Raw genomic sequence first — 13708 nt, 5'->3', positions numbered from 1 at the left:
TACAACTGAACAGCTCTTACAGATAAAATAACTTCCCTACATCAACAAGTCCAGCAGGATACAGACAACAAAGAGGACGCCAAACCCTAATTTTGATAAGGTCATGGTACACTAGCTGACTGTTTCTCTCCATTTTACAATTGCTCTCTGATGAGACTTTGATAGCAGAAAGCAGTGTGAAAAAGCACTCATTTACAAGAACATTTCATAGATAAGGAATAAAGGCAGTAGATGGGTAGGGGAGAAAATGTGGTAAGGGGCAGGATTAGTGCTAAAAGTTCCTCCCTTTTATAAGACTATAATGCAGCTGTGTTCCCTGAAGACATTCATACATATTTCACAAACAGCAAGACATTTATTGCTAATTTCCCTTCTTATTCTTAACTGTAATATAGTGATCAAGGGACTTGGGATAATACCAACTGTTAAAATAAAATAAAAGAAAAAAAAACAAATAAAAACCCCACAAAGATTTTCTGTGGTTGCCAGCCCAAGGGGATCTCTATTTCTGAAAGAGGATACCAAACATAATAAGATGGGAAAACAAAGCCCTAATTACCTATGGGATTCTCTTTCATTAACTTTGTCTGATTTTATAACCATTAGTGTTCTTCTAATGGGAATTTACTAATGAAAGCTGTTTCTACCAGCACACAGAATTAACAAAATTTCAGAACAAATTTCCATGTTATCATGAAAAAAGACATGAGATTTTGGCCATGAGAATATTTTATTTTGAGAAGAAAACATGCAAATTTAAGTATATTGAAAGAAGGAAGAGCCAGCATTTATTGTTATTCATATTATTATTATTAGTAGTAGTATTATTACAGTACAGCTCACAGCTTGCCTCCCTCTTGATGGCCAATATAAATGCCAAGAGACAAAAATTATTGCAACTAAAATGGTAGTTAAAGGCATATTCTTGGACACTTTTTTTATTTTAATCACATGAAACTCTGTAGACTTTGCTGATGGCACGATACATCATATTACATTTAGGTTGTAAAATTCTATGCTCTGCCTCAGAGAATTTATATCTCTCTATATTATGCCACCCCTCTCTCAGCTCTGGTAGGCAATGGGGGTAATAATCTTTAAGGACACAATTGCAGCACCTCTGGCATTCCCCTCAGACATGGAAAGCCTATGTCTCACTTTGTTTCCACTGCACCCTAGGTAGCAAGAGATTTAAATCGAGGTACCCAAATTAATGAATACAAAACGTGGCCCATCAAATCATAAAACTTCATACAAACAGAACTATTTCTTAAACTACTATGACAGTTTTTCATTGTCCAAATTAATTTTTAGTAGGTTACCCTTTTTTTTTTCCAATTTGGCAAGAAATCACAATGCCACATTTTATTTGCTGTTGATTTAAAGCTCACTAGGGGAGCTACAAACACATTTTCTGATATGATCCCAAAGTTTCAATGGCGGTGAGAAAAGGGATTTAAATTAATTGCCAGCTTTAGAAATCTTCTGCGTTCATCCAAATTTTGTTCAAGTGGAAATTTCATTCTTGCTTCTTTGCCAAAACTGATGCAAGGTATTTAATAAGCCAACACAGACTTTTTAAGTTTGACCATGTTTTCAAGCAAATAGACAAAAGAAAGGAAGATAATATCCAAAGAAAAAATAACTTTATGGAACAGTAGATAGAAGGCAAACCTAAAAATCTCAGGGTATTAAACCAGGCATTTACAGCTCTGACATACAGCCTGATGAAAGGTACACTGTAGAAATGACTTCTGCAGAATGGCAGAAGTGGGCCTGTCAAACAGAACATAACCAAGCCCCACCAAGCTACACTCCTGTTTGCAGGGCTGTTACATCTTGCAGGATTAGTCCAACACATAGAACCAAAGATACTTTTCAACTCTGTGAAAAGTCTTTGCTTCCTCAGGTGTTATATTATAAAGCCTTCCACAGACTTGAAGTTTTTTTGTCTACTATATTCACACCAGAAGCCTACTGCCAGATTACTTCAGTGCTTAGAAGCATATATACATATTTTGATCTAGCCTCAATTTATCAATTTATTAATTCATAGTTTATACTTAACTGTGCCAGCACGTTATTTCACGTAAGTGGCTTCTTTTTCCCCCCCAAGGTTTACCCCTTAATACATCCAGAGATCAATCATTTTTCCTTTCAGTCTTATTTTTTCTCAGCTAAACAACTCCAATCCTCAAGACTTCCACACAGCAGGTTCTCCACTCCACAATCACCCCACTAGCCCCTCACAAGGGCATAACAACTGGCTACAACAGACTCCCCTCTGTTTAATAGTCCACTTTAATGAGTTACTCAGACATAAGATATATTGCCCACTGCAGCAAGTATGTTTGCATGCAATAATGATTCTATAAAATACATTAATTACTTAAACAGTTCTGGTTGGGGGAAAGGGAAAACAGGACACTGCAAAGCACCTGTTGGCCTTTTTCCAACCAAGCAAGTCACTTGAACTTTGGTCTTTTAGATTTAAAAAGAGAAAAAAAAAAAAAGGATTATTGGCTACTCTAGGCTAAGGGCGGAAGAGACAACTTTTCATCCCTTTTTGCCCCTCATTCAATAAATCTTGCATTTACCTGAAATCAGAACAGAAAGAAAGATTGAGTCTCAAAAGCTTTTTTTCAATCCGTAATAAGAATGCCAGTGATTTGGATTTGTAGTCTTTACAAATAAACTTAAAAAAAAAAAAAAAGAAAAAAAGAAAAAAAAGAGGACTGAGGAACATGGACATCAAGAATACCAAACCAGAAAAAAAATGTGGGAAGATGATGTAAGAAACCTATAGCCCACCATTTAAAGCTGGGCCCAGGTAGAAAGGACAGTGACATTGTAAGAGGGAACACAAGAAATGCATGAGGCGGCCTCTTTCTCCAGGCGTCTCTGTAACTGATTGCCATCACTACACAAAGCTAAATCTACAACCTTCCCTGCCCTTGACCACAGCTACTGCATATTCTTCCTTTTCACTCTTGCTGTTAATTATAAGCAGTGAAAACTGCTTAAATAGACTAGTAGCTATTTCAGATGAGTCCCAAGACACAAAAAACAGAAAATGCAATAAACCAATTTACAAGAAAGCCAGAATCTATATCATTGCTGACTTGAAGGATGTACCTAATTTGCATGCCATTTCTTAGACTTTCAATACTTATTTATCTAAACCAGAGCCACTAAATTCCACACTGCCAACACATAAGCCATTGAACACTCTTCTGCTGGTAACAGCTACTACCTTAGACTGGATTTTGCTAAGCTGTTCTTAGTACATGGAATAAAAGTATTCATTTCTACCTCTCCAACCACCTATTCCTTTGGAGTTCCCAGGATCCTATCTTGCTCATCAGCTTCTTTAAGTGTACATTGCTCTGTTCAAAATAGGCTTGACCTTACTGTGAATTTCTCAGTTGATAAGATGCACCTGCAACTAGCTGAATTTTGTTCCAGGTTTTTGTTGATTTCAATTTGGGTTTGTCTTGGGTTTTGAGACTCTCTGGTTAGGGTTTTGTTTGTTTTTAAACTGCCTGATTTATTCTAGGTAAGGTGTTTGGGGCCAAGCTGTATTTTTTGTCAAACAACCTTTCTAGATTTGCTTCCTCTCTTCTGATGGCTTGAAGTCCTGTTCAGCCATACTCCCCCCCATTAGATACAACTACTGGAGGCACTTGTGATCTTCTGGAGAAAAAACGATGCCTATCCTTTTCTTCTGGGTTTTTAAAATCATTGAGAAAAAAAATCCTTTACTGTAGGAAAGGTAAACATAAGAATGGAAGTGAACCAGTGAAAAGGTAGAGTGAAGGAGCTGAAATATGTTTGTACTCCAAGTGCATCATTAACAGCTGAGTACTATCTGACTTTAACCTTTTGAAAGAGCTCACCTGTTTTCTTGCTAAAGTAGGATAACCAGACAGGAATGGACAGGGTTGCAATTTTTTCAGATGACTGGACAAACTGCAGTGCCATGCTGAATGAATAACCAGGAAGAACAATTGCTTCCCAAAGTTCACATTCATTCTCAGCCTTCTCACTTATAAGAATACAAGTAATAAACAGGAAACAGTAAAACATTTTTATTAACCCACAGTGTTCATATATTAGCAAGTGAAAAAGCAGCTACAGAGCTTGCATATTTATATTGTGAAGCCCCCGTCTAGACCATTTCTACTGAAACAAGGCTGCCTAGTTAGCAGAATTAGTTTCTCCCTCTTCTGCCTTCCCAAATTTTCTCTGCTCTCTCACCATGAAACCAGATCTGTTTCACACATATACTGCAGCCTATGAAAGTGTTTGTCTCTCTCCTAGCTCACTCATTCCTTTGGATGTTATTTTCCTTTCCTACCTTTAGCTCCATGGTTTTTATTTATCTTTTTCTTTACTCATCCCTGCTGCAGATGCTCAGGCAGGTACTGGGCACCTCAAAGCACAAACTGTCTATGGAAACCAAGTATAATAATAATTTAAAAAAAAAAAAAAAAGGCTTTTTTTCCTCCCTGTATACTAAAAACTTTCCCATTTCCTATGATGACCATCCCCCTTTCCTGCAATGCTGAAAGTTGTCTCTCTATTGACCCCGTCTCTCTAACATCAAGTCTGTTTGGCAGAGCTTGTTGCAAACCAGTCAGTTCCTCTCTGATATGTTACTGAGAAGACAGGGGTGCTTTCTAAATAAAATGAACGTGTCAGGCAGAGACCCGGTTTAAGAGCCAAAAACCTGCCAGCACTGGTAGCAGCACCACCTGCACTAGGTACTGTTCCAAGGGACCTGCCCATTGCAAGGCCTGCAGAGTGAATCATGTGTAGTTAAAAATACTAATTAGAAAATCATGGGGTCTGAAACTGAATCATATTCATTAGCAAACAGTAGCAACCAAATGAGTTTGTGTCTCTTGTGTATAAGCACACATAGCCATTGGATGGGGATGGTGAAACTGTGCAGGTCCCCCAGATGAGCCAAAGCAGAGCCACTATGCACAGCACAGGTTATAATACCTGGAAGTTTCTCTGTTTTATGGCTCATATCTTTAAAAGGAGATATAAATGCTGCTAGGGAAGCACTGAACATGTTTTACTCCTGGGCTGTAGTGGTTTTAGCACACTTTTCTTCCATTCAAGCATTTCCAAGGCACATCCCAAAATAAAATGAAGTGCTCATTTGAAGCACAGGTTAGTATATCACATACCCCGTGGTGTACTCACGTTCGAGCCCACTTGTCCAGTTCTTCATCCAAGTAAGTTTTAACTTTTCTTGGCTGGAGCCCAAGAGAATTCCCAGCGAAGTATATGCAGCTCTCCTCTCCATTCACCAGACCCAGATCAGCTGTGGAAAGAAACCACAGAAATAACACATGCATGGGAGTGAGCACAGGACAGGAGGGATGATGTATGTTCATACACACACACACCTGTGCCACCACCCAGAGCTCTGCCCACTCCACATCTCCCTGGGACTTCATGGTCCTCACATGTGAACTGAAGTGCCACACCCTGACCTTCCTCCATGGAGACCACGCAGGTGACCCTGCACATGGATCTAATGAGAAGGACAGCTGGGCAATCTGCAAGAAGTTATTCCCCTCATCCTCCTGCAATTTTTGGCTGAGTCTACCTGTACCTGTTCTGGAGCTAACATGAGTTCAGGCAGCACCAAATCCCCAGGTCTCCTGAGGCTGCCTGGGAAGCAGCCTCTGGCACTGATTTTGTCAGGTCTGTAACAAATGGTGAGTGAATAAGGAGCATTTTCCTGAACACTTTTCTTCCATCATCATTGCATTCCTACACTGAGTTGTGAAATTACTTGAATTTTGCATTTAATAAAAGTTAAGACTAGGTAAATCTGTGTCTTTCATGTAAGTTCTCCCTGCATGATTAAATCGCTATTTGGAAAAATGTAGTCATTGAACAGAATATTTCAAGGCAATCTCAGTTCTTGTCTTGTCAGCATATATTGTGGGCTTCACTTCCTGTCATCATCATTATCTGAGGAGGAGGAGGAAACCTATGTTGACAAATCCTTTCAATGATTAGGAGAAAAGCAAGGCGGTCAGTAGAAATTTATAAACAATATCTCTAGTGAGGTTCTGAACAATCTAATTACCCCATGTCATCATCTATCAATATAAACATTGCCTTTTTCTATTATTTCTCATGTTAGAGATTCTTGGAGGAACAAGTGATGGTGACCTAGAAGTAGTGATTAATTTGCATTCATCTATACCTATGCTTACAATACCCCAAAAGCTAACACTAATATTTTCTGTAAATATAATTGACATACCTCAGAAGAAAGATCATATTATTGTACATGTTAAGATATATGCTAGAAATGAATGATAAGGTTGCATTTCTGTCTGAAAATTTTATGTTAGGACTGTAGAAAAACAGAATGGATGCTTGGAAAAGATCTCTTACTATCTCTTGCCAATCTCTTACTAACAATTGCCAATTTACTGAACTTCACCAGAAACACTTTTTTCAGAAGTATAGACAACTTGGGTAATTTCTTAATTAAAGCTTTAGAATCTTTTAAAAAGCATAAGTCAGAGAGCAATTTCAGCCTAATCTGTTTTACAGATGCTATGTCTGTTTTTCATTTCTATGTTAATATGAATGAAAACAGAGGCGTCTTATCCATGTTCCTAGATCAGTTCTATTAATGGTTCTTCTCATATCAAAAAAGCACAATAATACTATCTCATTGGGAATAGATAGAAGGGCCTTTGCTCAAGTATTTGGAGCTTAATCTCACTAATACCATTTTTGCTCCAATTAAGCATTAAAACAAGTAACTAATTATATACAAGTTAGCTTTTCTTGCACCAGAGTCCTCTCCACAGGATCACTTTTGGAGAGATACAGTATTACAACTTTGATAGAGTGTATTTTTCTGCTTTTACGCCTGCAACTTTGGATATTCTTTTTTCACGTTATCAACTCTGTATTGGGCTGTACTCTTTTTCACGAAATAATGTTTAATTTCCTTTCTCTAACATCATTAAAACACTCATTTTGGACCACTGCTGCTTCCCAAACTAGGTCTGGTTTTTGCAGCATCTGTACCATTTCACAGCTTCGCGTGACCAGAGCATTCTCGTGCTCCAACATTTTCTTGGTCACTGTGATATTCTTTACAGTAACACATTCTATGATTTGTTGTATAAAGACGAGCACTTGCCTTTCCCCAAATTAGTCATGGTATTGACCCTTTTTATTTCTGGAGGAGCTGTGATTGAACGTTTTGATAGATTGCATGTCAAATAGGAAATAAGCACAACTGATAAAGACTGGTGCAAAACAAACAAGAGATAATTACTGAAATGTGTCCTTAGAGTAACTTGAACAAAAAAAAAAATACATTAGCAATAATTTATATTTCAAATCTAATAACATACATTGTTTTGCATACCAATTATACCCATTTGTCTACATTAAATAGGTATTTCTACAATTTCTAGGAAAAGCAAGTTTATTTTCAGAAATATTCAGTCAAAAAAAAACCCAAAACAAAACAAACAAAAAAACAAAAAAAAAACCCAAAAAAAAAAGAAAAGGAAAAAAGTCAGTATCTTTATCAACGAGAAAGGAAGGATTAAATCTGCTTATACGTATCCAAGTCCTATCCCTTGCTGAAGGGTAAAAGACCACCTCTTTCACACCTTCCTATACTCCATCTCAAGCCCTCCAAACAAAAAGGTTTATACAGTTAACCACTAGCTTCAACCATCTCTTCAGGGAAATATAGCTCAACACTTTCACACTGGGTTATCTTTTTATTCTCAAGAAACAAAAATGATGCTCTATCAATTTACAAGATGACAAAGCACAAGCCAAAGCCTTAGTCAGATTGGTGATTTGGTACCCAACTGCCAACATCCAGTCATTCCTACCTCCTCCCTGCAATGCGAGAAAACATTAAAGAGAGTTTGTTGTCAGCTTGGAGAAGAGCAAGGAGATCCGAACATTTCTCTGAATCTTCCATTGTCATCTTTTCTCATTTGCTCACCTGAGCCTTGTCCCTCACACTTGCACAGAAAAACCTCAAAGATTTGCCAGGGAGTTAGTCTGCTAGTGGTTTTCACTTGATTGATATAATAAATAAACGGCTGTGACAGTTTATAAGTTGATAACTGAATTAAAGTCTTATGACGACTTTCTAAATATTTTTATGTACGTCATCTTACAGTTTTTTCCTATGGATATTCTTATCTGCTGCTTGTAAGGCTACATTTTAAAAGCTTATTGTAATGTTTTATGTAAATATATAAAGAATATTTGATGGCTAATATCTGTAATGACATTTATCTTTGGAAGTATGTTATCTAGAATCCGCTCCTATGCTCAGATAAATGTCATAGGAGATCTGTCTCTGTGGTATAGACACAATGTAAATATATATATATATATTTATCCTCCTGCTGGTTTTCAGCAGGGAAGCTGTTCCTGATGACAGCCAAAGCACAGAAAAGAAAGACAGCAGAAAAAGAGGTGTAAAAAACCCCCTCATTTTGGGAACACAGTAATCATAGAATAGTTAGGGTTGGAAAGGACCTTAAGATCATCTAGTTCCAATCCCTCTGCCATGGGCAGGGACATCTCGCACTAAACCATGTCACCCTAGTACCTGTCCAACCTGGACTTCAACACTGACAGGGATGTAGCATTCACAACTTCCTTGGGCAACCTGTTCCAGTGCCCCACCACCCTCACAGTAAAGGACTTCTTCCTTATATCTAATCTAAACTTCCCCTGTTTACGTTTAAAGCCATTTCCCCTTGTCCCACCACTACAGTCCCTAATTAAGAGTCTCTCCCCAGCATCCTTGTAGGCCCCCTTCAGATACTGGAAGGCTGCTATGAGGTCTCCACGCAGCCTTCTCTTTTCCAGGCTGAACAGCCCCAACTTTCTCAGTCTGTCTTCATAAGGGAGGTGCTCCAGCCCCTTGATCATCCTCTTGGCCCTCCTCTGGACTTGCTCCAACAGCTCCATGTCCTTTTTATGTTGAGGACACCAGAACTGCACACAGTACTCCAAGTGGGGTCTCATGAGAGCAGAGTAGAGGGGCAGGATCACCTCCTTTGACCTGCTGGTCATGCTTCTTTTGGTGCAGCCCAGGATACAGTTGGCTTTCTGGGCTGCAAGCACACACTGCCTGCTCATGTTGAGTTTCTCATCAGCCAACACCCCCAAGTCCTTCTCCTCAGGCTGCTCTCAATCTCTTCTCTGCCCAACCTGTTGCTGTGCGTGGGATTGCCCCAGCCCAGATGTAGGACCTTGCACTTGGCTTGGTTAAACTTCATAAGGCTGGCATCAGCCCACCTCTCAAGCGTGTCAAGGTCCTTTGGATCCCACCCCTTCCCTCCAGCATGTCAACCAAGCCACACAGCTTGGTGTCATTGGCAAACTTGCTGAGGGTGCATCAATCCCACTGTCCATGTCACCAACAAAGATGTTGAACAAGACAGGTCCCAACACCTATCCCTGAGGGACACCTCTCGTTACTGTTTTCCTACTGGACACTGAGCCGTTGACCACAACTCTTTGTGTGCGGCCATCCAGCCAGTTCTTTATCCACTGAGTGGTCCATCTATCAAATTGATGTCTCTCCAATTTAGACACATGGATGTCATGTGGGACGGTGTCAAACGCTTTGCACAAGTCCAGGAATGATAGGTTATTTGTGCTGTTCAACTGGTACTACTTTGTAGACTGGTTATTTTCACTGAAACATATGTATCCACATCCTCAGGACTAACCATTATAGTAACTGTAGGGAAGAACAAACAAACAAACAAACAAACAAAACCCTACAAAACATCAGCAGTCTTTGCGTCTAAATACTGCAGAAATTGAAAAACAATAATGGATGTTGAAAAGAAATAATTAAAAACTGTCACAGGGGTATCACACAGCTTTTGCTCCTCGTGTATTTGACACATGAGCTGAAAGTAAACCCAGACAAGCCTTGGGAAGCAGGAGAAGAGCCACACTGCCTCCATAGGTGGGTGCTTCCACCAGGTTTCCCTGCATGATTTTGGTCAGACACAGCAGCATCAGGTACAAAAAAACCCATGGAAATGTTTTGTACTTTTGCTGGGCTGGGTGTGCTAACCCGAAGCAAATGCTTCCCTCTCAGAATGCCAGCCATCCCACACACCCCTCCTGCCTGCATAACATGCCCAGGCATGCCACAGGCTCCTCGAAACAACTGACAGACCAGGAATGAAACAGAAAAAAATTCAAGAATCATTTTGCATGGCTACATTGAAGAAATGTGCAGTTATCTACTTGTAGGCAGTCATGAGGAAAGTGGGAAAGATCTTCAAATAAAAGCGTTTATTATGAATTATTTGCTCAGATCAATTATTTGTTCTAAGGCCTCAGGACAAAAATAATTTCTACTACCAGCAATAAGGCATAAATGTTAATATATGTACCGTATCTTTCATTAACTAAAATAACTATAAGTAGATAGATAATACCAAACTATATTACACGAAGGAAGCAACTGCTCTGAACTATTGTAAGCGACATTGCCGTTTCAAACCATTAGGCAGAAATGCTTCTGCCTATAATTTTCAATCAGTCAGTACATTGTTCAAAGCAGCTGACTGACAGCATAAGCACTATGTAAGTACTGTATCCTCGCATTTTATTCAGGAAGGAAATGAGAGCATAAAGCTTTTGGTGCTAGAATAAGTTGATGGATTGATTTAGCAACACCAGGGACATGCTGTGCTCAGATAAGACTGCAATTGCTCAATTATCTCATAAGTGACAATGATTCCCAAAGATTTGTGATAAACACAAGATGTGAAGCCCCACCCTTTCCCCCCACTTCCTTTCTAATTATAATTCTTACTTGGAGGCAGATCCTTGACTTTTGGGATACAGAAACATTCACGAAGATGCTTTAACTCATCTTCTTCATCTAAATGAAAAGCAAGTTTCTTGTCTGCAGGACTGCATCCTAGCTGCAAGGCAGTTTGTTCCAAAATGGTTGCTGGTAACACAGGAGAGGATGAATCCATTTTCAGGTCATTTGATTTCACCTTAAAATGAAAAATGCCACAGTTTAGCTTCTGCAGTATGCATATTCATAAGTGGCTGATAACCAGCCACTAAAGCGGCATCATTCAAGGCCAAAATTTACTTGATTTAAAGCTTTTAAAAAGTGAAGTATTTGAATAGAATGGTAAAACTGATCAATTTAAATATAACCAAAGCAACATATTGCTGTAACCCCCAAATGTCTTTTTTTTGGTTTTGCTGTGTAGGTACAATACTCTTCCATTTATGACCTACATCAGCAGCTTCTAAGTTCTCCCACCAGACTGATAGCAGTTACAAGCACTGAAGTGTCATTCACAATTTTGAGATCTCAAAGCCAGAGATGGTATTATTGTTTCTGCAGTCTGTGCTCCTAAAAATAGCAGGCGCAAACTACACTGAAGTTGTAATGTTCAGCTTCTTTCAGCTTTTCTGCCTTAAAAATAGAAGGGTGCATTTGTGTACAGCTGTGCTCAGGTACAAGGGCAGGATACACATGGCAGACAGACACATATTTACAAATACAGACTTCAAGACCAGGACTTTTAATTAATATTTCCTTATAGCTATACCAAATATCCTGATACTTCAGCTGTTTGTCTTGGGGAAGAAAAGCCCAAGTCAAGCTGCAGACATGACAGATCATAGGTTCTAACAGAATATCCAAAACTGTAACTGCAAAATTTACAAGCTCATTGATCTTGATAAGAAATGGAGTTATGCAGCTGTAATGCTCAGAGACACACACCATGGTGTTCAAGATAGCATTTGTGCAGTTGACTTTACAGATCTATTGGCAAAGAAAATGTATGATACACTCTATACTTCTGGGCAAAACCTTGTCAGTGCTGGCTGCTGCATTCTGTTGCAGAAGGCAGTCAAGAGGTTCATTGAGGTGCTTGGTGGTTGACCCAGTTTAGGGAACAATATACCCTGCCTTTCAAACATCCCCAAGAGTTTTGATACAACAGAAAAACTCTAGGGTATAGACAGAAATAGGGCAGCTTAGCACACAATATGCAGCACAGAGCCACCAGAGAATATAGCTTTTTCTCTCTGTTTGAGAAAGAAAACCTTAGGTACGTAACCTCTATTAAGCAGCAGCTCTCTTTTTTTAAAGACAGGTAGTTATTCAGAGAGCTATGGATAGAACACTGACAATTATGTGGGTTGTAGCCAGCTGAGCATTACATTCATTGTCACTTAACCTGGCTTGTTTTTTCGTAGAAGAGGGATTCTGAGAACCAGTGTGATGGTATATTCCAACTTTGGTTGGTTGGTTGGTTGGTTGGTTTGGGTTTTTTTTTGTTAAATCCTTTATGACACATTTCTCTTAATTATTTCACAATAAATCCATAAATGCAGATTAGGGTTTTTTAATCAGATTTTTATGCCAACCCCTGAAGACCATCCAGAAGAGCTTCATTGACACGTAATGGAAGGACAACAGTTGGTATTTAAATATAAAGCCCTAACAAGCACATCCTCACTAGTACCAATTAAGCCAAACCTGTTTATACTCTAGCCAAACAGTCAGCATGGTGCTAGTTACCTAGTTTAATTTGCTATCATTTAATTTATGATAAGAACATTTTCTTCTTCCTCTGCAAACTCAATATCTTACACAGTAGCAGTTTTGCCTTTCCCACTAGCACATAGAGTTAAAAAAAGAAAAAGAAAAAAAAGCCATTAGAGCTCTTCAAGACCACAGTTTTCATTTAGCTAATGGTCACCTCTCCTGGGAGGTATTGAAGACATACTATTTTTGTGCTACCTCCACACAGGTTTGTCACACCTTCTCATTGTCACTAAATTTACCATTCTCACTCACTCATCCTAATCACCCCTTAGCTGGTAAAAAAGAAAATAAAATGGCAAAAATGCTTGAAAAAAGGATATTTGAGCATCTTGATTCTCAGAGTGCTTTTTAAGGTTTCTAGGAGGCAGAGCTGCAGCCAGACAAGTAGTTGGGTGTACTGCTAAAGTGCCTGAGCTGGCTGGAATCAATCCATGCTAGGGTCATGGACTCTATAGCTATCACTAATACAGACATCTCATTATAATCTAAAGACAATGATAACTTAAGTTTCACTTCTCAAAATTACCAATTTTAAGAATCCATGGGCTTAATAAGTAAATCGGGGTTTCTTTTCAAGAAACGTTGAAATAGGCACTTGGAAAGTAAATCTACTTTTTGTTTCCAAGGCCTTATTTCTTTGATTTGCAATACTAGTATGGGTATCTGATTAAAGCACGTCCACTACATACTCACATAATCAAGATATAGTCCTCTATTTTTAATAATGAGCATTTAATGCAAATTATGGCATCAATACTTGGAGAAGGGGCTGGAAATCAAGTCTCACTGACTGTCTTCTTCCAGGTAAAAGGACCACACAGTAGTCCGTGCAGTCTTTTCTACATAGGTAGAAAATCCTTCCCACCTGATCTAGTGTCTTCATTTGCTCCCCAGTGACATAGCTCCCAAAGAGGAGTTGTCCTGAAGAGGAGTCATCCTTTAATCTCTCTAAACAGATGGCTCACTTGAGTTAGGAATATTTGTTCAGTGATGCTCACTTCCCCCAGTCCCTAAGAGAGAGACCATGCAGTGTTGATACTGCCACCACTCATGTCCTTTCTTGTATAC

The 13708-nt window shown here is 39.0% G+C and overlaps 1 protein-coding gene across 1 annotated transcript in view; it reads right to left on the bottom strand.

Moving 5' to 3' along the window:
• KYNU (kynureninase) overlaps nucleotides 1-11042 on the bottom strand; it is a 54380-nt gene extending 43338 nt beyond the window's left edge. The window contains exons 1-2 of the mRNA XM_010018516.1: nucleotides 10874-11042; nucleotides 5215-5335 (exon numbers count right to left, since the gene is read on the bottom strand). Of these exons, the coding sequence (XP_010016818.1) occupies nucleotides 5215-5335; nucleotides 10874-11042 (290 nt within the window). The remainder of the gene's footprint in view (nucleotides 1-5214; nucleotides 5336-10873) is intronic.
• Nucleotides 11043-13708: the final 2666 nt, after the last annotated feature.

This window comes from Nestor notabilis, unplaced genomic scaffold (assembly GCF_000696875.1).
Source record: "Nestor notabilis isolate BGI_N333 unplaced genomic scaffold, ASM69687v1 scaffold147, whole genome shotgun sequence".
NCBI lineage: Eukaryota > Metazoa > Chordata > Aves > Psittaciformes > Psittacidae > Nestor > Nestor notabilis.
This window is presented reverse-complemented; position numbering and strand designations above follow the sequence as displayed.